The sequence below is a fragment of the Podarcis pityusensis genome (genome assembly GCF_964106645.2).
Source record: "Podarcis pityusensis genome assembly, chromosome: 13".
Taxonomy (NCBI): domain Eukaryota; kingdom Metazoa; phylum Chordata; class Lepidosauria; order Squamata; family Lacertidae; genus Podarcis; species Podarcis pityusensis.
This window is the reverse complement of record NC_138038.1, coordinates 2,061,847-2,085,742: the sequence shown is the minus strand read 5'-3', so window position 1 is coordinate 2,085,742 and position 23,896 is coordinate 2,061,847. Positions and strand designations below refer to the sequence as shown.

Here is a 23,896-nt window from a genome sequence, read left to right as displayed (position 1 = left end):
GTTTTTTTAGCCTTTCTAGTAGCCTATGAGAGTCTGGTTTTGGGTTTCCCTTGAAGGAAAGTTGCCCATGTGGTTGTGGGGCAGATGTCTCTCAAGGAGGTGCCTCTCACATTTAGGTTGAGGTTGCCTCCCAAGATTGCTTGCCCTTTGGAGATGAATTTATTTAGTGTTTTCTGGACAAAGTCTGTTTTGAAATTGGGAGCATATATAGAGCCAATCGTCAATTTAGTTTTGCCCCCTAGTGTTCTCTTGGAAAAGATGAATCTGCCATTTAGTATTGTTGTGGCTTTAACATTTAGGTCTCTGCTGAGCACTATGGCTCCTTCACATGCTTTTCCTGAGCCAGGGGACACTCATTGTTGGCTAAAGCAGGATTCATTTAGAAGTTTTCTACCTTTAGGTGGGCTGTGTATCTCTTGTAGGAAGAAAGTGTGGGTTTCATGGTGCTCATGTGATGCGGGGTTTTTTTTGACAGGGTTCTCTGGCCTCCTCACACTGTGTGATTGCTTTTAAGGTAGCTATTTTTGTTTGTCTGCTTTGGATGGTGTTTTCTTGTCAACCCACCTGCGATGTTCTGTGTCTCTTGCTTCTAGAGAGTTGGGCCTAGTAGGTAGCGCTGACAAGGTATGATGGTGGGGGGACAGAGGGGGTTAGAGTTAGGTTGTGGGTTACATAGAGTAGCATATAGTTACATAAAGACTTACTGAAGGTAACTTGGACTGTGTGGCTTCCAGCCGGGTGGTCTCAGGTAATGTGGAGGGCCTTGCTTAAGAACAAGTCACCTCCATTGTCACTTGTGATAGGGGAGGATCAGTGAGACAGTGCCAAGCTCCTTTGCAGCACTTGGATTGCGGTGTAACAGTTGAAGGTTTTTAAGCAACGTTGTCAGCAGTAGTAAGAACATTGCTGGATTGTTAGAGCAAAGGGGTAGAGCTGTAAATATGTTCACCATTCTTGCTAAAAGTGCCAAAATCCCACTCTACCACAAAGTCCAAACTTGTGACTTCCATTTACCAGGAAGCGGGTAGGGAGAAATTTGGATGTTGCATTAGCTTCCTAAATCATCTTTGTCAACCTGATGCTCTCTAAATGCTCTAAATTCCAGAGACTGCAGCAGTTGGAAGCTGTAGTAAAATAGCAGCCGGCTGGTTCATTTCCATTGACAAATTTGGAGCATGTGTTTCTGGATTCCTCCATCATGCTCTTACAGGCCGCTTAAGGGAGAGTTCCATTAAATCTGTAGAGTCAACAGGGCACTGTCCAGTGTTGGACATTTATCAGCCCTAGTCAATGGAGGGCACAACACTGGCTGCCCCTGCATTGCTTGAAAGGGCTCTTGCCCGTCTTCTGCAGCCTAAGACACAAAGGCAGTGTCTTCACAGCCACACAAGCAAGAGGCCCCAGGCAGCTTTCAAGAACTTGCTTTAATGGAGCCTGGAGTAGGAACACAGTCTTACACTTCACATGGTGTACAAAACCAAACGAAAGTCTGAAGCCAAAAAACAAAGAAACAAGATATAGACAAGTACAGATCTTTGGCAAACAAAACGCCAAATGGTCCACAGAGGCAACACATCCGAGTTTACAAGTGATCCTTCTAGTATCGTGTCAAAGCTGAAAAATAATGGTCTGGCACATCTTTACAAATACTCAAATATTTAGATAGATACATCTATTTTTTAAAAAAGCAGACCAACTTGAGCAAATGGTCAATAGAAATTCTTATCCCTGCACCCCAGTACTAAAATAGGCCATTACGGTGAAGTTACTAGCATCTGCTATTTATAACTTTTCATAGGAGGAGGAGATGATGAGTAATGCCACAGATCTGAGGGTGTCTGGGTGTTTGTAAAGTGTACTTGCAGGTGAGACAGAAGCTGCCCCAACAAACTGGATCTGAGCCTGCCGTAGGACTTGTATAAACTTAGAGCCATAAGCTTTCACATTATAAACTTCTCATTTGTCAAAAAGTTTCCCTTAAAAAAAGAAAGAAGCTCCATGAAGCATCATGAGCCACCTGTAAAGTGAATTTACATCCCTCATCACATCCCTCAATATGAGGGAGCATTTAAAGCCATTTCAACCAGGATTTCCCCTCCTGCCCACAAAGTACATCATCTTTGCCACCTGATTCTCACAGAAAAATCAGACCATTCTCATATCAGCAGCTTCCTGCTCTGTATAGCTTGGTAGGTGTGGAAGTCCAGAGAAGTGAGGGGTGGTCACCAGCTGCCTGTTTTTCTCACTGGCGCACACAACACCCCCCCCCCTTGCTCACTTGTTCAGAAGCAGCCGGGCAAAGTCTGCGTTAGACATCTTCTTAGGCTCCTCTGCCATGGGGAGGGATGGCGCTGCCGGGTTCTGGGCCATTCCATTCTCTGCCTTGGCCATGGGGGTGCTCTGGCGCTGCAGAGCACGAGGGACCATCGAGAGCTGGGTTCTCCCTTTGCCGCGGCTTTTGAAAGAACAGATTAAACGAGATATAAATGTTGGGGGCTTTGCTTACTGCATGCTAAAATTCTGTGCCTTGCATTCATTGTGCAGATTCAACTGTTTTTCCTACTACTGTATGTCTAGCCATGAGAAGACATAAGCCACAGCTAAGACCCAAGTGCCTGGGTAAGGTTTTACATGGTCCTGAAAATAAAATAAAGATGCCATCATTTATTTGTTTTTGATGCCAAGTAAGAGCCTCTCTGCAAAGGGCTTTCAGGAGACACAAGGCTTCTTTTCTGGTCACATCTGCACAACACAGAAGTCTTGACTACTATGAGAGTTACCCACTGGCACCATTGGAGTCAGTGTTCTTCAGCCCAGAGGTCTCAAAGGTGACAAGGCTTGAGAGAGAGAGAGAGAGAGAGAGAGAGAGGTGTCCTAGAAGATGTTGTGCTGCTGTGCAGGGTGCAAGCCATACTGCACTCCCTGAAGGAGGAGACCACACCCAAAATATACTCACGCGCCATAGATCTGCCGGGGTGCCATGGCTCTCCCTGCTGCCTCAGACTTCTCAGGGAATCTTCGGGCAGGCGGGTTGCTAATTGCCACCTTAATGATTTGATCTTTGATTGTCAGGCCATCCATTTTCAGCACTGCTTGGGAGGCCTGCATCTCATTCTCGAATTCCACATAGGCTAGGCCCTAACAGTAAAGAGAAGATGTGCTATGAAGGCAGCACACTGCATTTCCCGTTCCTCTTAATGGGCAACTTGGACAATGATCCAAATACAGTTCTCCAGCCAAGCTTTTTAAAAGCCGCTCCCCAATATGCTCTTTCTCTTGGGGAATCTGCTCAAACCACTAGTGGTGGTCAAGGCCTACCTTGGGTTTGCCAGCACGAGTTGTGACCAGCCGGATCTCCTTCACACTCCCATGGGCTTTGCACACTTCCTCCAGTTCCTCCTTAGTACAGGAAAAAGGCAATCCAGAGATAAATAGCTTGTGTTTCTCCAGGACAGTGCTATACTTGAACACCTTGAGGGAAGAGAAACAAGAATTTCTAAGACTCCAAAAACAAGCAACGTTTGAGAAAGATCCAATCTATTCAAAGTTGTGTGGGTTTAATAAAAAACATATACAGTGGTACCTCGGGTTACATACGCTTCAGGTTACAGACTCCGCTAAGCCAGAAACAGTACCTTGGGTTAAGAACTTTGCTTCAGGATGAGAACAGAAATCAGGCTCCGGCGGCGCGGCAGCAGCGGGAGGCCCCATTAGCTAAAGTGGTGCTTCAGGTTAAGAACTTTGCTTCAGGATGAGAACAGAAATCGGGCTCTGGCGGCGCGGCAGCAGCGGGAGGCCCCATTAGCTAAAGTGGTGCTTCAGGTTAAGAACTTTGCTTCAGGATGAGAACAGAAATCAGGCTCCGGCGGCGCGGCAGCAGCGGGAGGCCCCATTAGCTAAAGTGGTGCTTCAGGTTAAGAACAGTTTCAGGTTAAGAACAGACCTCCGGAACGAATTAAGTACTTAACCCAAGGTACCACTGTATGCAGGATTTCAGTTTCACATCTTAAAATTCAAAAAATGGAAGTTGTGTTGATCTTTAGGGGTGGGGCTCACATCCACAGCTGGGCAATACCTTGATTGGGACCACGAAGTGTGGAAAGCTTTTGAGGTCTCCAGAACTTTTAAGTTTACATTTTGGCTGAAGAACTCAAAAGCTTACCGCACTTCATGGCATTTTGATTTGTCCCAATTACATATTGGCCAACTATGATCTTAAAATTCAAATGCCTAGAACTGTACACTGACGGTCTTGGGAGAAACTATATACAGTCATACCTCATGTTACGTTTTTTCAGGGTGCGTCCCGCAGCGACCTGGAAGTACCGGAAAGGGTTACTTCCAGGTTTGGCTGCTCACACATGCACAGTAGCGCTAAATCGCACTTCGCGCATGTGCAAAATCACGCCGCGAACATACGCAGAACGGATCCCGTTCGCAACCAGAGGTACCACTGTATTTTGTGTGTGTGTGTGTCCGTCTGGCAACCAGCTTGCCTTTCTTCACAGGCTCCCTGCAGGAGCCATCTTAGTGCAGACTAACTGCATTTAGGGAGGAGGGAGATGGTGAGAACAAAGAGGAAAGGAAGCTGCAAATGTTTTTTTTCTTTAAAAAAAACAAGTAGAAGAAAAGCAGACAACAACATGCACATAAGAGAAAGGGGTTTAGAGCAGGGGGAGCCAATGCCATCCTCTCGGCCAACATGGCCAAAGGGGAGGGATGAGGGGAGCTGCCGTCCAGCAACATCCAGTGGGACACATTGGTTGCCCTCATTTCAAAGAGTTAAGTAAAGCAGGACTGAGAGAGATGCCCATTACCATGCTTCTTACTGTAAAGCCAGCCTGTTTTCATGTTTGGGGCACTCCCTGTCCCTTTCCTGTCTCTTTGCAACACCTAGGAGGTCACCCCCCGCCCCCATACAATGAATTACAACCAAAATTCAATACTCTACGGAAGGTTTGGAATTGGATAGGTTAGCTTTGTTATTTTATTCTGGTTTTATTCCCAACTACTTTGTCAATTAGACTTCTAAGTGAACATTTATGGGCCTTTTGGGCCCATTTGATGCTACGACCTTTTATTTCGTGACAGCATTCACGAAATTAAAAGATGCCTGCTCCTTGGGAGAAAAGCAATGACAAACCTAGACAAACCTCTTAAAAAGCAGAGACATCACCTTGCCAACAAAGGTTCGTATAGTTAAGGCTATGGTTTTCCCAGTAGTGATGTACAGTGGTACCTCTGGTCAAGAACTTAATTTGTTCCGGAGGTCCGTTCTTAACCTGAAACTGTTCTTAGTCTGAGGTACCACTTTAGCTAATGGGGCCTCCCACTGCCGCAGCGCGATTTCTGTTCTCATACTGAAGTAAAGTTCTTAACCCAAGGTACTACTTCCGGGTTAGCGGAGTCTGTAACCCGAAGCATTTGTAACCCGAGATACCACTCTATGGAAGTGAGAGCTGGACCATAAAGAAGGCTGATCACCGAAGAATGGATGCTTTTGAATTATGGCGCTGGAGGAGACTCTTGAGAGTCCCATGGACTGCAAGAAGATCAAACCTCTCCATTCTGAAGGAAATCAGCCCTGAGTGCTCACTGGAAGGACAGATTGTGAAGCTGAGGCTGCAAGACTTTGGCCACCTCATGAGAAGAGAAGACTCCCTGGAAAAGACCCTGATGTTGGGAAAGATGGGGGGCACAAGGAGAAGGGGACGACAGAGGACGAGATGGTGGGACAGTGTTCGCAAAGCGGCCAACATGCATTTGACCAAACTGTGGGAGGCAGTTGAAGACAGGAGTGTCTGGTGTGCTCTGGTCCAGGGGGTCACGAAGAGTCGAACACGACCAAACGACTAAACAACCACCACCTTTTATTTTATTTTACTATTTCTTAATAAACCTACCAAATTTAAAATTGGTGTTGATCTACTTGGGTGAAGCCTTGGGGTACTAAAGTCCAGTTCCTAACTTCTTGCTTGCTTGTAAGCTGATGACCCTGAGGGGTTCATGGAGCAGAGAGCCTCCTCCTCAGCTCTGGCTTCTCTAGACACCTTAGTAGTGTCCAGTAAGGTCTGGGGGTCTCCCTGGCCCTGGCTGGCTGAAGGGGTGGCGGCAGCATACCTTACAGGGTGAGTGGTAGACTCTGAAAACCAGATCCAGCTAAGTCACCAAGGCCTGGTACCCAGGGTTTGGGGAGCAGTCCTTGACAAACCTGAGCCAGCATGACCAGTGAGTGGCAACATGCTCCCCAGTCCTGCCACAGCTGCACCACAATGGTCTTTGCCCCACCTGACCTCCTCACCCCGATACCCAGAGACCAGCAATGGTGTTAGCAGCTTAAGGAAGGAGGCAAGCGTACCTTAAACTCTGGATTCTTGTTCTTATCGACGCACGGGGACACAAACATTGGCCTCCCCTCCACATTTTTCCGATCTAGGCTGAGGGCTTTCAGTGCTGACTTCTCTTCCTTGAATTCCACGTAACAGTAGCCCCGGAAAACCCCTTTGTTGGTGAAGATGGGACGGACCTCCACCACCTCCCCACAGTCTGCAAAGAGATCTTTCAGCTTCACCTCAGGCTCTGCCATGCTGTAGGAGAGGTTGCTGACGAAGACAGTGACGTTGTCCTTTTTGCTGTCATGAAAGGTTTTGGGGGTGTCTTTCCACTTGGAAGCGGCCGCCTCCGCCTCCTCCTTGGGTCTCAAACCTGCAGTTGTGGGCATGTTCTTTCCGAAGAGCCCTGTTTCCATCTCCATGTCTTCAACCTCCTCTTCAGCCAAAGTACCACCAGCCCCCGTCTTGTGCCTCTTGCTGGGCTGTTCAGCTGGTCAAAGAGACATTAAACGACTGAGACATTCCCAACTGACGTGGCTCCATTGCAGCATACAGGCTTTTGCAGTATTAAGCAGAGGCTTAATACTGCAAAATATTAAGCAGAGGCTATGAAGGAGAAGGGGGAAGTTCCACCTGAGGCTATCGCTTCACATCCCACTGCACGTACTGGAACTAATTTATGAAAGCCACACAAAAAAAGGGTCCTTCCAGTAGCACCTTTAAGACCAACTAAGTTAGTTCTTGGTATGAGCTTTCGTGTGCAAGCACACTTCTTCAGATACTCTGAAGAAGTGTGCTTGCACACGAAAGCTCATACCAAGAACTAACTTAGTTGGTCTTAAAGGTGCTACTGGAAGGATTTTTTTTATTTTGACTATGGCAGACCAACACGGCTACCTATCTGTAACAAAAAAAGGGGTTAAGGAGCAGGAGGGGGCAGCCATTGGCCTTGTCGCTCCAGTATCCACAGAAGGCAGGCAAGGGAAAACTGGGCAGCAAACATTGAAGCCACAGTCACACCACACATTTACAGCACTATGGTACTACTTGAAAACACTAATGAAGCAGGCAGAAAGACCAGGAAGAGAGGGATAGTTCTGTCTCTCCCACTGGCTAGAAAGCCTCTGCCAAGTAGAAGACTGAGTCGTTGTTTAGGGCGTTCCATGCAGAAGAGCAAAGCTGCACAATTTATTGGGGAGAGGAAAAAGATGCAGGTCGCTTTTTTACTTTAATCTGTTATGTTTACTCAGATGTTCTACCAAATTCAAAGCACTAGCTCCCTAGCAGCTGTGCACAGGTACTATTTAATTAGTTTCTCAAATGTTCTAAATGGTTAACTTTGATTTTACAGATAATTTTGTTTTATCCTTTTGTAAACTACTTTGATTTATTAAAAAATCATTCAAGTGGTGCAATTATTTTACTCATAAAATTTATACACCACTTGACTGTCCAAAATCCTCCAAGCAGTTTTCAAAAATGATAAAGCAATAAAATTGTAACTTAGAAAAATTAACAACAATTTAATTATTTTTTTTAAAAAAATCAGATTTTTAAAATTTAAATTGGATTTTTAAAATAAAATGCTTTTGGAGGAAAAATCTTTCTAAAGATAGTTTTCTATTTAAGTTACATCATAGTCCAAAAGCTATCCATCAGGAAATAAGGATTTGTTTTAAGTTTTTCATGTGTCTAAGTTTTTTTTTTAAAAAAAGTTTAATGCCACATCAGTTAGCAAACATGGATACGTATGCTATAATGTTATTGTTTTAAAGTACAGCAGAAAAGTTATACACATACAAAATTAAGTTATTAAACCTCACAATCATTTCATAATTATCTGTCTATGCATTTCTAATAGTATAACCAAATCAGTAATTTTTGATACAACTGTAAAAATCACTCTGAAAACTTATTATTCCAAAAATGAAGCCTACATCTGATTGTAAATATTAAGATTATACCAGCAAGAATGAGTCTTTCTGTAAAAAAAATGACTTAAATCAAGTCTTACTGACTAGTGATTTAAATTGTGATTTTATCGATTTGATTTAAATCAAATCCACCCTGACACCTGCGTAGGCTAAAATGGTTTTATCAGGGGCTGAAAAGAGTAGCATGAAGCCACCGGCAGGGAGAAGCCAAGTGCAGGTGCTGCCACACTAGAAGTGTCTTACAAATGCTGAACGGGTAATTCTGTGGCACCGCTGACAGTGCCAGTTCCGCCAACCAAAGAGATTGAGTCGGCACATATATAGGGGAAGGCACTAACTGCAGCTTCTGGATCAAGTGCGAGGGAAGCCCCACATAAAATGCATTGCAGTACATACATTTTGTGAAATAAATAAAAACAGGTGGAGCCAGTACCTTCCTCCTCCTCCTCCTCCTCCCGCCCCCATTCGCCAGCATCACTGTCAGCCTTGCGCTTCTCTCCAGTTTTCAGCTTCCTGGACTTTTTGGCAGCCCTCTTCTTCTCTGCCCGCGATGGCTTCTGCTGCTCAGCTCGCTGTGCCTCCTGTTTCGCCAGGACAGCCTCCTTCTCAGCAACCTACAAACAGATGCAACGGTGTGAGCAAAAAGTTCAACTGAGGCCGTGGCCTCCTAACAGACTCCTGTGCCCTAAGAAGCAGAGAAACCCCCCGGCCTTGCGCCTTCAGATCCAGATTCCTTCCCACCCAACTGAACTAATCCAAGGAGCTGCTGAACAATAATGATGGATAAAGACCAGTATATACTGTAAATTAATAAAATAAAATGAATAAATAACAGAAAACGCTGTCGCTACCTGAACCACAGGAGACCTCATCCCACCCAAGGTTTAGTGAAAGTTTTGCTTAATTTGCAGGGTCTGCAATTAAAAATATGTCTTTAAAAAGCAAGGAAGGAACACTATGTTTGAATAAGGAAGACTTCCCAACCAGGTGCAGGATGGGGCCGATTGTATTCATAGTCCAAAACACCTGGAAGGAACCAGGTTGGGAAAAGCTACAATAGGAGATTTTAAAAGATGCATGTATCCTGACCTTAACTCTCTGCTCATTGACTCGAGCAAGCCGGTTTTCTGTCTTCTGAACAGCTGCATCCCAGTCTTCCAAAGTGCCTGAGAGAAAGAGAAGGATTTTATTTTTTTAACCATCTGCCAATTCTGCATACGCCTCCTTCAGAACTGGGTTTACACTTCCAATATGCAATATCCAAGGGACGCAGATAGCGCATGGTCTAAACCACTGAGCCTCTTGGGCTTGCTGATCAGAAGGTCGGTGGTTCAAATCCCGACGGGGTGAGCTCCCTTTGTTCGGTCCCAGCTCCTGCCCACCTAGCAGTTCAAAAGCACACCAGTGCAAGTAGATAATTAGGCACCGCTGTGGCAGGAAGGTAAACAGCTAAAAAAGTGAAGTTTATTGTTGTAATTATTTTATGTGAGCCACTTTGTGAGGCATGCCTGAATAACCTGAATAAATAAATAACCTGAATAATTAAATAAACTTAGTCTTCTCAAGCTTATGTAGCCAAAACTGCAACACTCACGCATAAGAAAAGGGCATCAACAGACTTGGGGAGATTTGCAGAGAAGCAAAAAATCATTTAAAGAAAGTTTGTAAAAACCCCAAAAGAGTCAGGTAATAACTAGATGGCACAGAATGCTGTAGGAGGGGGGAACAGAATGCAGGGGCTAGAAAAGGAAGAAGCACAGTAGAGAAAAAACCATCTCATTGTCTTGGGAGATGACTTCCTAGTTCACACTGAGAAGCCATTTTTAAAGAATCACCAGAGACAGAAGTTAAAGGCAACCCACAGAAATTATTGGAGAAATCTAAATAAAAAAAATCCTTCCAGTAGCACCTTTAAGACCAACTAAGTTAGTTCTTGGTATGAGCTTTCGTGTGCAAGCACACTTCTTCAGATCACGAAAGAAGTGATCACTTGCACACGAAAGCTCATACCAAGAACTAACTTAGTTGGTCTTAAAGGTGCTACTGGAAGGATTTTTTTTATTTTGACTATGGCAGACCAACACGGCTACCTATCTGTAACTGGAACCATGGAGAAATCTAAGTTTTTAATATGGTTGGCAGCTGGGGCACAGTGTGTCTCAGCACAAGCGAGCAAGAAATTTAACTATGGGGCAGGGAGAGAAAACAGGCCAATAAATATTGAGCATGCCCAGCAGGCACAAAATATTGACCACTGGGAGGGAGAACATGGAAAACTAGTGGAGAAAATCATTTTTTGCTGCAGGGTCTAGTTTATTTTCTAATGAAGGGCTCCTGACAAGAAAACAACATACAAATCACACCAAGAGAAAGAGGAAGCCAGGACCGAAGCCCCCTTGCTTCCCTAGTGAACAGCTTTCAGAACATTCTGTGACACCACAGCAGTTCAGCCAATCAGGGTTTTAGCCACTACAAACGCAATACACACAATAGCTTCACAAAAGCAGCTGACCTTCAATTCTCTCCAGCATAAGCAGCACCTCACAGACATGCTCTGGGTAGTCGTTTGTGCATTGCACAGCCCGGTGTAAGGCCTTCCTGCAGTGCTGGGTGTCGCCATGTGCCCTGGAATCGGAGGGAAAGAAGGGTTTGGCAGCTGCAAATGTACATCAAGCACAGCCTGTTTGTTCTTGTAGCACATTTATGCTTCATGAGTGGCGTCCAAATAATTTCACTAACTGCAGCCTGTGGACTCATGTTGGACCCAAGCTTTCAACCTGGGAGAGGCCCAAAGGCCAGAAAGGCACACTGGGAACAAAGTGAACCCGTGCAAGAACACTTGGGAGAGCTCCGGACATGGCTTAAAATCCAAAAGTACTTTTACCCCACACAAAGGGAATACGATATTCAGGTCCTCCCCAACCTGGTTCCCTCCAGATCCTTCTGGACTCCAACTCGTATCAGATCCAGCCAATGCCAGCAATTATTGGCCTCATAGTCTAACATTATAGTGTGGCAGCAACTACATTTTGGAACTCCTTGATATTGATATCAAGCAGGTGACTTCATTGTACTCTTTTTGGTGCCTGCTAAGACCATTGTTTAAACAAATGTACCCAGATGCTTGGAAAGTAGAAATAATTTTAATCTGTTTTAGTATTTTAACCCCTGAATGTTATAAAGTATGGCTGTACTTTTCCCCTTGATTTTATTGCTTTATCTTTTTGTAAACTGCTTTGAGGGTGTTTGTTTTTCCAATCAAGCAGTATACAAATTTTATGAAATAAAGATATAAACAAACAAATCTTGAGGATTAGGGAAGGCTGCCAAAGAGAAAACCCTGGCATGAGATCTGAATGATTGTTTTCTTAACTGTAGGGAACCTGGAACAGGAACCTGGGAAGCCATAAAATAGGTCCAGGGCCAGAGCTGAAGCATCCCAGGAAGGCAGCTGCCAAATCTCTTACCGTTCCAGGTTGTAGTACTCCAGCCACATGTTGGCATACTTGGCATTTCCCTTGGTCATGATGCTGTCCCAGAGTTCTCGTGCCTTCTGCATGTTGTTACACAGGCGAGCCTAACAAGGAGAAACAAGAGGATGCCCAACATCCAAAGAAAGGGCAGCGTTTTAAAGCTCTGATAAGAATAGCACATCCTTTTAGACTCACAACCCCCAACCCCAAAAGCAGAGCCATACATACACCATGGTGGAATGAGCCAAGGTTACCTCAATCCTCGCCCAGGTCTGCATTACGGTGCATGAAGGATCCCCACTCTCACTAAACCCTGTGGGGAAAGTAGGATTCCTATAAGATTGGAACAGCATAGGAAGTGGCAAATAAAGCTCTGATAAGGAAAGGTCTTGTGTATTATTATTATAAAATTGATTGCCACCCATCACCGGCAGGTAATTTGGAATTGTTAACACATATTACATTCACAAGAATAGGGTGGGTCCTGAAAGCATACATCTCAAGTGTCAAAAGCCAGGGTAAAGAGGTTTATCTTCACCATTTTCTGGAAGCTGTATAGTGAAACTACCAGATGCACCTCAGTGAGGATGGAATGCCACAGCTTAGGGGCTGCCACAGAAAAGGCCCTTTCCTGGGCCACCACCACTTGAACTTCTGAGGGAGGTGGAACCATCAGGAGGGCCCCATCTGATGAGTACGGCCCCCAGGAGGGTCTATAAGGACTTGGGCAAGTAAGCAGGGGTCACAAATTGCATCAGAAGCTTTCAGTGCTGTATGCATTCATAACCCCAAAATATACCTATCCTTTTTAAAAATAGAAGCCCCAACATACGTTCTTCCACTTCTTGCTTTAAGTATTCTATTGCATGGGCAAATGCAGACCGAAGTTCTTCCAGCTCTTTACTGGAGTCTGAAAAAGACCAAGTGAAAGAAGAGCACCATTCAGAGACCAAAATGCTCATAAGAGTTTTCTGCTGTGCTGTTTCTGTACTAAAGTGGCAGAGACCAGAGACAGGATGGCTACCTCACTGACTGGCTGTAGGAACTAAGTCTAGAAATACAGCAATTGCCCAAATGACTATTAGAAGATTCTCCAACACGTATTAAATTTTACCTTGAGTAAAATCCACCCTTCTCCTCAGGTAATCCAAGTACGCCTGCCAGATTTCCACATAGTCAGTAGCTTGAATGAAGCCAGCGTTCAAAGCCTTTTCAAAGTTCTCTAAACACAAGAAAGAAAAGCAAGCGGCATGAATGGGGCTTTTGTGATCTGCCCACCCCACCCTACCTGGTCAATTCTTTAGCTTTAATTTCTGCATTGCAGGGGGCTGAACTGATTGACCCTTTGGGTCCCTTCTAACTCTAACTGTATCCTCCCATTGGTAGCAGGATGAAATTTGGAGTTCAGCTCCTGGATTTGGGAGTGACCAAGCTTAAGACTTCCCTCAGAGCCCTCCGTTCTCCCAATGGCAGGGAGGGTGTGGGCTGACTACAGTCACAGGAAACTGCCAGACGGAGTCAGTCCACTGGCCCATCTAGAGCCTAGTGTTGCCCACTCTATCTGGCAGTGGCTCTCCAGCGCTTCAGACAGCCCTGCCTGGAGAGGCAGCCAGGGACCTTCTCCCTGAAGAGCAGATGCTCTACCAACTGAGCCCTTCTGCCAGGGCCATTCAGCACCAAAGGAAGCGCCACAGCCAGGACAAAACGGACGGACGCCTTGTGTGAACCATCGTCACTGCTTGCATAGCGCCCAGTGTAAGGTAGCAACGTAAGTCTGTGTTCCATTAAATTGAGTGCTTCTTTACCTGAAATCAGCTCATGCTCAACATGATGCCTCTCCATGGCCAGGAGGTACTGGTTCCACAGCTTGACAGTCCACGGGCAATTCCTGACGGCTCGCTCATGGGCGGAAAGCACCAGCTCCTTCACTTTCAGCTGCCTGTCCTGCAAGACAAAGCCGATGCCAAAGTTAGTGTGTGTGTGTGCTCAGTTCCACAGGCGCACAGAACATGGCCTCTGGGTGTCACTTTCTGCTTTATGAATAACTTTTTATTGGGTTTTATAAACAAAGATCATAGAAATAATAAAGGATATAAAATAAACAGCCTTCTCGTGTCGTTTGTGTATCACAAAAACAGTGGCATAAATTTGCAATAATATCTACAGCATATGGTTCATTATTAGCGGTTAATGTGTAAGTGTTTAATTTGCAAATTGGTTTAAACCAAAACAAAGGGGAAACAGGATAGAACTGAGTTAACACATAACATTCAACATCACATAACTAAAAGCCTAATCAGGAGCCCTTGTGGTTGTGCTCAGATTAAGAGAGAGAGTAATAGTGATTTTTCCTCTTATGTTACCAATGAAACAATATAAAAAGTGTTGGTGATAAATGTGGAAGGGGATAATAATTTATGTTTAAATTTAAATTTAGATAAACCAAATTGAACAAAATACTGATGGGAGGGATTGTTTGTTTCCAAATTACTAGCATATGTTACTGAATTAAACCACACCAGAGTAAAGCCATCTCTGTTCACACTTAGTTTATTTGTTAATCTCTCAAGGACATATGTTTCCCAATCTGTTTTGAACTTCTGCTTTGTGAAGGTCTCTGCTCAAGATTCTAGGCCACATGGAGAAGATACACTTGAAAGCAGGTGACATCTGCTAAAACCACATTAAGCCAAAGAAGCAGCTAAAATAAGATGTCTGTGATTCAGAAGCCCCCTCCCCACAATGAGCAAAATCAGAATAAACTGTACAGAGTCAAGAGCAATCATGCAAACCTGCACTGCACATTCATGGGGTCTGGATCTCTTTGGAGAAGCATTTTAAATTTCTTATAGCAAGCAACACAGCTCTGGTTAAAACTAGTGGCCTTAGACTACTAGAAAGGTGCCTCTCAGGAGGCTCAGAGAAACTCTCTCAGGGCTCCTTACCAGATACTGTGTGTAATGAGCCCAGAGGTCTGGCACAAGGCAGTTCTCCGCCAGGGCACGCTCATAGGTCAGCTGAATGCGAGCCGGGTCTCCGGCCTTCGTCTCAAACTCTATATAGGCTTGGTATTCTGCCAGCTTTGGCGTCTCAGCTACTAGCTGAAATTAAAGGGGGTGGGGGGAGGAAGGGAACCATTTCAGGATGTTATGAAATTATCATTAGTAGTAGTAGCAGCAGCATATATTTATTTATACCTCACCTTTTTCCCTGACAGGGACTCAAGGCGGCTTAGAAATAAAATAGGAGCAGCCGGTGGAGAAAGGACATGATTTATTTACATGTGTTCAGTGTTTTCTACCAATAAGTCTCATAGCAAAATGCATTACAAATGTAGTTCACACAAATAAAATCATCAGCACTCTAAGAAATGAATTAATTAATATACAAGAAGTGAATAACTATGGATTTTTCCTAATGTTGGATGGGTTTTGTTTTGTTTTGTTTTGTTAAGCTGATATACTGGACTGGAGGAAGACTATGTTTGACATTTAGTTTGACTGGAGAGCCCCATTTAACTTTGGATGTCTGGGGTTGAAGATCAGGAAAACATTGCCTAGCAGAATGAGGAGCAGCTGGATATTCTATTGGAAAATAGCTGGATACCATCCTGGAGTGAACACTTTTTATTATTTTGAATAATAAAATTGTAAAATAATAATAATAATAATAATAATAATAATAATAATAATAATAATAATAATTTATACCCCAGCCAGGGCCAGGCTCAGGGCAGCTAACACTGAATATAAATTACAATAAAATGTAATGGGGGGGGGGGACAGTTAATTAAAATACGGCTTAAAATACAGCTTAGTAGTAGCCCATAAATCAAGACCATAAAGGGAGGAAACATCAGATATTCATCCAAGCCAGCTATCCATGCTGGTCCTACATGGGCCAGCAAAAAAGCCAAGGGAAAATTTATATACCAAATCCCATATAAGGGGTCAGAGTGAGTCCAAGCTAAAGGCCAGGCAGAACAGCTTGATCTTGCAGGCCCTGCAGAAAGATGTAAAATGCCGCAGGGCCCTGGTCTATTGTGACAGAGTGTTCCACCAAGTCAGGGCCAGTGCCAAAAAAGCCCTGGCCCTAGTTGAGACCAATCTTACCTCCTTGAGGCTTGGGACCTCCAAAGTGTTGTTATTTATGGACCTTAAGGTCCTCCGTGGGGCATATCAGGAGAGGCGGTCCCGTAGGTATGAGGGTCCTAGGCCACGTAGGGCTTTAAAGGTCAAAATCAGCACCTTAAACCTGACCCTGTACTCCACCGGGAGCCAGTGCAGATGGTAAAGCACTGGATGAATGAGATCCCGCGGCAAGGACCCTGTAAGGACCCTGCGGCATTCTGCACCCGCTGGAGTTTCTGGGTCAGCTTCAAGGGCAGCCCCGCATAGAGTGAGTTACAATAATCAAGCCTGGAGGTGACCGTCGCATGGATCACTGTGGCCAGATCAGGGCGAGAAAGGTAAGGGACCAACTACCTAATACGGCAGAGATGGAAAAATGCCACCTTTACTGTGGCTGCAACCTCCGCCTCCATAGAAAGAGAAGCGTCGAAGGTTACACCCAAACTTTTGACAGAAGGCACTGGCACTAATTGAGCCCCCGCAAGAGATGGGAGTTTGCCCCCCCAACCCCATGTTGTCCCAACCCAGCCAGAGGACCTCTGTCTTCTAAGGATTTAACTTCAACCGGCTCCCACGCAGCCATCCAGCCACAGCTTCCAAGCATCTGGTCAGTGTGTCCGGGGCTGAGTCAGGGCGGCTGTCCATCAACAAATAAAGCTGGGTGTCATCAGCATATTGATGACAACCCAGTCCAAAACTCCAGACAATCTGGGCAAGGGGGCGCATAAAGATATTGAAAAGCATCGGGGAAAGGATAGTGCCGCGACAACTCCTCTAGCACCACCCTCTGTCCCCGACCTGAGAGCGCAGCCATTGTCGGACCGTGCCCTGAATCCCCACATTGGCAAGGCGGTGGTCCAAAAGTTCGTGTTGAAGACCATGTTGAAGGCTGCTGACAAATATAAAAGAATCAGCACTCACAACTCTCCTCTATCTAGCTGTCTATGGAGATCATCTGTTAGGGCGACCAAAGCCATCTCGGTTCCATGACCAGGGCGAAAGCCGGACTGAAATGAATCCAGAGCCGATGTTTCACCCCATCTCAAAACCCTTTGCCTGTAGTATCTACCCCCACCGCCAGACCTCCCTCTGACACAACAGATTCGTTTTATTTGTTTGTCTGTTTTATTATATGGTATGTTGAAAAGTTTCAGTAAAAACACTTTGTTAAAAAAACCACACACACCCCAGCCCAACTGGGAGGCTGGAAGCGGCTCTCCAGGGTCTCAGAGAAGAGAAGGGCTTTCACTAGTCTAGCTGGCTTTTGTAACTGGAGATGTCAGGGATGGAGCCTGGGACCTTCTGCCAGCAAAAGAGATGCTCCAGCTCTCAGGCACAGTCCTTCCCCTACCCGCAGTAAAGTAAAAACAACAAATGCAGTCATGGGCAAAAGAAAGTGAACCCTCTGTGAATTCTGTGGTTTTACAAATCTGGACATAATAGCAATCATTTGTTCCTTAGTAGGTCTTAAAATTAGGTAAATACAACCTCAGATGAACAACAACACATGACACATTACACCGTGTCATGATTCATTTAACAAAAATAAAGCCAAGATGGAGAAATCATGCCTGAAAAACTAAGTAGACCCTTACTGCTTCCCTAGGAATTAAAAGGCTAAGTAGCAGACAGGGGCTGCTAATCAAATGTCCTTGCTTAACTGATCATCGGCAAGTGTGCCCACCTCTGTAAGAGCCAAAGTTTTAGCTGTTTGCTGGTCTGGAGCACTCAGGTGTGTTTTCAATGCCAAGGAGGAAAGATGACACAATGCTCTAAGAGAAGCAAGTGCTGCTGCCCATGAAACAGGGAAGGGTTCTAAGGCCACCTTCAACCAATGTAAAGTCCATCATTCTACAGTGAGAAAGATTATTCAAAAGTGGAAAACATTCAAGACAGTTGCCAATCTTCTCAGGAATGGACATCCCAGCAAATTCAACCAAGGTTAGACCGTGCAATGCTCTGAGAAATTGTGAAAAACCCAAGAGTTACATCTCAGGCTCTACAAGCCTCAGTTAGCATGTTAAATCTCAAGTTCATGACAATACAATTGGGGGGGAAACTGAACAAGTATGGTTTGTTTGGAACTGTTTCCAGGAGAAATATTCGTCTCTCTAAAAAGAACATGGCAGCATGGCTTTAATTTGAAAAGTTGCATCTGAACAAACCTCAAGACTTCAGAGAAAATGTTCTTTGCACAGACGAGACCAAAGTGGAGATGTTTGGCCATAATGCACAGTGCCACGTTTAGCAAAAACCAAACACAGCATGCCAGCACAAGAGCCTCATACCAATTGTCAAACACGGTGGTGGAGGGGTGATGTTTTGCAGCCACAGGACCTGGGAACCTTGCAGTCATTGAGTCGACCATGAACTCCTCTGTATTTCAAAGTATTCTATAATTAAACGTGTGGCCCTCTGCCCAAGAGCTGAAGCTTGGTCATGCAACAGAACAAGGATCCCAAGCACACCAGGAAATCTACAACAGAATGACTAAAAAGAAGAGAATCAAGGTGTTGCAACGGCCCTTTCAAAGTCCAGACCTCAACCCAACTGAAATGCTGTGCGGGATCTTAAGAGACCTGTGCATAAACAAATGCAAGCAAACCTCAATGAACTGAAGCAACATTGTAAAGAAGAATGGGCCAAAATTCCTCCACAATGACGTGAGAGACGGGAAAAGTCCTACAGAAAACATTAATTTCATGTTATTACTGCTAAAGGTGGTTCTACAAGCTATTGAGTCCTAAGGTGTACTTAGTTTTTCACATATGACTTTTCCATTTTGGCTTCAAATAAATAATGACATGATATATGTCACGTGTTGTTGCTCATCTGAAGTTGTATTTACCTCATTTTAAGACCTGCTAAGGAAAAGATGATTGTTACTATGTCTTCATATGTAAAATCACAGAATTCAAAGAGGGTGCACTTTCCTTTTCCCGTGACTGTATGTGAGAGAGAGAAATTCATTATAAGAGGCCAGATAAAACACACACTGTATTTGAGCTTCACTGACATCAGAGATTTTGTCTAATACAAGTTTGCTGTAAATAAGTTTACACTGCAAGAGGTGTAGAGTTGGACGGGACCGGTTTGGATCCTGTCCAGCTCTGCATTTCTATGATTTCCACTGCTGGTAAAGAGCAGCCCCATTCCACCCAGCAAGGAAGCACCTTACCAGGGCCTCTTCGTACGGTTTACATTTAGCCATCTGCTGCAAAGCCTTCTTGTAGTTTCTGATCACTGCTTCAGGGACTGGCTCCTCAGACCACTCTTCATACTCTGCATATGTAGCCTCCATATCTTGGCATAAGTAACAAAAACCATTTCAGAATATTTCCTACCTGCTTAGCATGGCTCTCAGCATTTGAAATGAGAGTTTCTTTTCATGAGGATGAAAAATTATATTGCAACCAACTTGAGACTTATTTCTCTGCCACAGGAAACCAATAGCAAAAGTTATTCTTCCTTAAAAAACACATGCCACATTCAAAGTTACCTGTTCCCCCCCTCCCCCTTCAATTCCCTCCTTAAATCCCCAAGATCCCTTTAAAAAGAGAACGTTGTGTTCAAAGGCTCTCTGGGCAATACACCTTATTGATGGCAGGAGTCCTTTCTCTGCCGCTGCCAAAAGGAACGCCTGCAGTCCCCCACAAGTTCAAATGGAGAAGGCACCCAGAGCTTTGCACCCAGATCAGAATCACAGTAGATTTGTCTCGGGGTGCACACTGCACACACCCCAAGCAGATGCAGTTCCACCAGACTGGAGCCACTAAAGCTCACAGGTTCTTACCAAGAAGTGGGATCCCCAGCTGGCGCCTAAAGAGCACATGAATCCTTCCAAGCTGTGCGCTGACTGTCTGCTGCTGCTCAGCAGATGGAACGCTGCCGGCTGCTGGCTGCACAAGGAGAGAGGGAGAAAACAATTGGTGAACATCAGACAAGGCTACGAGATGCAGCAAGGAGTGGAAGGCCTCTAGGAGCCCACCAGCCTCATCAGAAACAAATGTGCACATACACAAAATGAAGTCCCAAGCAACAAGGGCTGCTGATAGGGCCCCCTAAGTTGCACCATCACCCCCGGCTTGGAATTGGGACAGAAAGCAGACCTTCCGCCCCAGATGAAGGCTCCCCTCACAACGCTACTGACCCCCACCCCACTGCACTTCTTAGTGGCCAATTATTCAAAAAGAGTTTGCAGGGAACCAGGAAATCCCACTTCCCCAGAGAGTCAATAAGTCATCCTTTCGCCTCAACAGAATACAGCCCCTTCTTGGGAGATTTGCCATCCGCACAAGTACAAATTAAGGGTAGCAAAGCAAGGTATTTGTATACTGCTATACCATTAAAAAAATCAGCATGTTATATATATTAGATTAGAAACACATAAAAACTTAAGCTCAAAACTTAAGCTCATAAAGCAAATTATGTATTCTTAACTCCCTGCATAAGCTTGGACATAAAAAGTTGGCACAGAAGGCATCTCCTGAATCTCTACTGGCAGAGTGTTCAACAAGATTGGGCCAATGACGCTCCTGCAGACTATCGTAGTAATCCAACTGTGATACTGTATAAAGCTTCAGGAGATCCCAGAGATACCCTGGACTCAAGTTGTTCAGGGATTTGTAAATTAATACAAGGACCTTGAATCTGGCTCAATGGCAGCCAGAGCAATGTTGCTCCATCAGCAATCTGGCTGCAGCATTCTGCACCAGCTGGAGCTTCCATCCCAGGCCCAAGGGGAGCCCTGCATAGAGCACATGGTGGTAAATCAGCCTCAAGGTTACTAGTGCATAGGCTACAGTGGTCCTTTACCTGCACTGTTTCCAGGATGGCATTTTCAAACTCCCGATATGCCTCCCAGATGGCAGCTCCTTTCGTCATGTGAAGACCAACAGCCGTTAGCGCCCTTTCAAAGATTGAACGAACTTTATCAATGCCTCCCTCCTGGCCAATGCCTCCAATCGAGTACTGGGCATATTCCAGCCATATTTCTGGACCTAGAAAAAAACACCAGAATGCTGCCCACTCAGGTCTGCAAGCGATTTATTCCAAAAGTGGAGCTTTAAGATCTTTTAACTGTGATCAGTTTTAACTGGGTTCTACCCGCTCTTTTTCATTATTGACTTCTGTACTGTATTTTTTGCTGTTGAATTATGTGTAAGCCACCCTAGTAAATTTTATGTGAAGAGTGTGGAAACAATTCTTTTAAAGATGAACTTATAGATTTCACTGCTCAAGCATACACATGGATAAAAGCAAATGCAACAGTCAACATTTGTACTCATTTGTAAGGGAGTCTTGGGAAGTTAACCAGAGACCAGGAACCCCTAGCCCTCCAGATGTTGTAGGACACCAAATTCCCATGAGCCCCAGGTAGCATGGCCAATGGACAGGGATGATGGGGACTGCAGTTCAACACTATCTGGAGGACTACAGATTCCCCATCCTGGGTCTAAATTATCTCTGTACTGGGAGAGCAAAGGCAGAAGACGACAAACCAGCCTAAATGGACCTCACTTTTGTCTATCCCTCAGCTCTTCCCCTAGAGCTACCTGAATTCATTCTCTCCCCATTCCAATTATTCTCTCCATGTACCATGTTTTCCAACATGGTACAGAACAGAAATAAACAGCAAATATTTGGAACCCGGAACTTTGCAAGCCAAACTGCCAGGAATAGTTAAAGAGTCGGACAATCAGCCTTCAGTTTACACTTGCCTGGCTTAAAATTTAGCATCCTGCAGTTTAGGTGGCTTGTTTAGGCTGTTTTGGCTTAGGAACATGTCAATGTTTTGTGGTATTAGATTTTTTTAAGGTGAAAACTTACAGATGTAGTCTTTCACAGCTCTCTCAAAGAGATCATAGATCTTGTCTCTCTCTGAGTTTTCTGAAGCCATCCGAATCTCATCCTTCAGCCAGTCTAGCCAGATTTCTGCAGTATACAGAATATGTACATTCATATCAACAGAACACAAGCACAACAGGCATACAGCCTTTCAACTTGGAAGTAGCACATAACCGTTATGACTAGTATCCTTTGATAGGCAATCCATAGGAGACAAGGCTAACTCCCTTTTATAGCCAGCACCACATCATGTAGAGGAGCCAGTGCTGAACCAGAACCAGGGAGACCAGGGTTCAAATCCCTGCTCAGCCATGAAGCTCACTTTGTGACTTTTGTGCCAGTCACTGTCTGTCAGCCTAACCTACTTCACAGGGTTTTTGTGATGATAAAATGGAGAGGGAGAGAAGTGTGCATGCCCCCTTGAGCTCTCTGGAGAAAAGGTGGGAAATAAATGTAATGATAAATAAAATAAATAGCATAAGGTTATGGCAAATCAAACTATAAAAACAGCCTACCTTCTGTAAGGGGAAAGAGTTCACTCATCTTCTGACGGGCTCTTTGGAGTTTGACTAATTCTCCTTCCTGGTGCAGCAATTTTATGAGATCCAGATGACAATTGTAATCAAATACATTGATGGATAGCTTAAAGACAACAAAAACAGTTTTATTTGTAAGCTTTTAGTGGAAGAACAGGTAGCAGTCAAGCCTCATGGGCTTTTTTCTTGGGTGTGTTCTTGACTTAACAAGGCACCACAAACAATCATTCTAGGGGGAATCTATGCATCCGTTCTCTCAGGTCATGCTCAAGTCCCTGATATTTCTTCACAGCACACTAAGTTGCAGTTTGCACCAGCTCCAGCTCATAGACCAGGAACCTGAAATCTATGCACACCACTGTCTAGTTATGATGGCTTCCGCTACATCTCTGTACATGTCATCACCCAGGGCTGGCCTCCTTCCCCAAAAAGTCAGGCATGGTTTGCTCAAAACATGGTCTCAAAAAGTACCTCAGGGAGATCTCTCTCTCTCTCTCTCTCTCTCTCTCTCTCTCAGAGTGCAGAGGCACAGGGGATCTGCCTACATTGGAGGACAGTAGTAGAACACCAGGTTTGCATGTAGAAGGTCCCAGGTGCAACCCCTGCTTCCTCCAGGCAGGGCTGGGAAAGACTTCTTGCGCATTTTAAACTGAGTTAATTAGGCCAACAGGAGCCAGTGTGGCACAGTGGTTAAGAGCTGGGGAGACCAGGGCATCAGCCACTCACTTTCAGCCCAACCTACCTCACCTCTCCCCATGTGAACTGACCCGGACCCCGCAAGCATCACCGGAGGCCCTTCTTCGCGTGCCCCCTCCACGAGAGGCCTGGAGGGTGGCAACACGGGAATGGGCCTTTTCTGGGGTGGCTCCCCGCTTGTGGAACTCTACGCAGGGAGGCTCACCTGGCGCCTTTGTTGCGTATCTTTAGGTGCTGAGCAAAAACATCCCTCCTCTCCCAGGCCTTTCTTTAATTAATGAATCTGGGGTGGGGGGGTGGGAGTGTCTGCTTGTTATTGTTACATATCATTGTGTTTCTATGAAGCGAACGGCTCTGGCTCTGTGATCCTCGGATGAAGGGTGGCATAAAAGTGAGTAAGTTATAACAATGATAAACGAGGAAGGAAAAGGTGTGATATAAAGGCAGCAAGATAACCAACTAAACGATCTGCCTCGGCGTCAGGCAGCTCGGTGCTGCCAGCTGCACCCCCGAGAGCGCCACAGCCCGGGGAGGGGAGGGGAGGGGGTCCAGGCTCCCGCAGGAAGAGAGAGACCAAAAGCGACCCTCCTCGCCCCCCCCGGCCCCGTCTTCGCTTGGGGCGGGGGCGTGGCCTTCTCCGCCTCAGCCCCGCCCCGCGCGGCCCTCACCTGCTCTTCCAGGCGCTGGATCTCGGCCTCGTTCTCCTTCTCCGCGTCCTCATCCTCGCCTTCCCCGGAGGACTCCTCGGACTCGGACTCCCCATCCGCTTCTTCCTCTTCGCCGTCGCCTTCCTTCTCGCCTTCATCTTCCGAGGCCCGCGCCGCCCGCATCTCCTCCTCAGCGGCTCCGCCAACGGCCGCCATCTTGTGCCGCCGCCGCCGCGCGCCCGCGCTTCTCTCCCACTCGAGGAAAGGCCCCCTCCCGCCAGCCTTTTCGCCCGCCGCGCTT

The 23,896-nt window shown here is 45.4% G+C and overlaps 1 protein-coding gene across 1 annotated transcript; it reads right to left on the bottom strand.

Moving 5' to 3' along the window:
- Positions 1 to 1,409: 1,409 nt before the first annotated feature.
- SART3 (spliceosome associated factor 3, U4/U6 recycling protein) lies at positions 1,410 to 23,852 on the bottom strand. The gene is made up of 19 exons (XM_080976591.1): positions 23,617 to 23,852; positions 22,232 to 22,358; positions 21,699 to 21,803; positions 20,685 to 20,869; positions 19,663 to 19,768; positions 19,048 to 19,172; positions 14,685 to 14,840; positions 13,545 to 13,683; positions 12,854 to 12,961; positions 12,572 to 12,649; positions 11,994 to 12,052; positions 11,734 to 11,843; positions 10,779 to 10,891; positions 9,356 to 9,432; positions 8,700 to 8,880; positions 6,359 to 6,822; positions 3,319 to 3,471; positions 2,957 to 3,138; positions 1,410 to 2,455 (listed from the first exon to the last, which is right to left on the bottom strand). Exons 1-19 carry the CDS (start codon positions 23,809 to 23,811, stop codon positions 2,275 to 2,277), a joined length of 2,844 nt encoding a protein of 947 aa, XP_080832717.1. The 5' UTR covers positions 23,812 to 23,852; the 3' UTR covers positions 1,410 to 2,274.
- Between the last annotated feature and the right edge of the window lie 44 nt (positions 23,853 to 23,896).

Bases quoted from the DNA above. Each gene is read 5' to 3' on its own strand.
- SART3 (XM_080976591.1), bottom strand. From the start codon at position 23,811: ATGGCGGCCGTTGGCGGAGCCGCTGAGGAGGAGATGCGGGCGGCGCGG. The intron at 19,769-20,684 runs GTAAAGGACCAC...CTCCTTGTGCAG, and splicing joins CCATCCTGGAAACAGTGCAG to CCAGCAGCCGGCAGCGTTCC. The intron at 12,962-13,544 runs GTAAAGAAGCAC...TCTTGTGTTTAG, and splicing joins TGAGCATGAGCTGATTTCAG to AGAACTTTGAAAAGGCTTTG.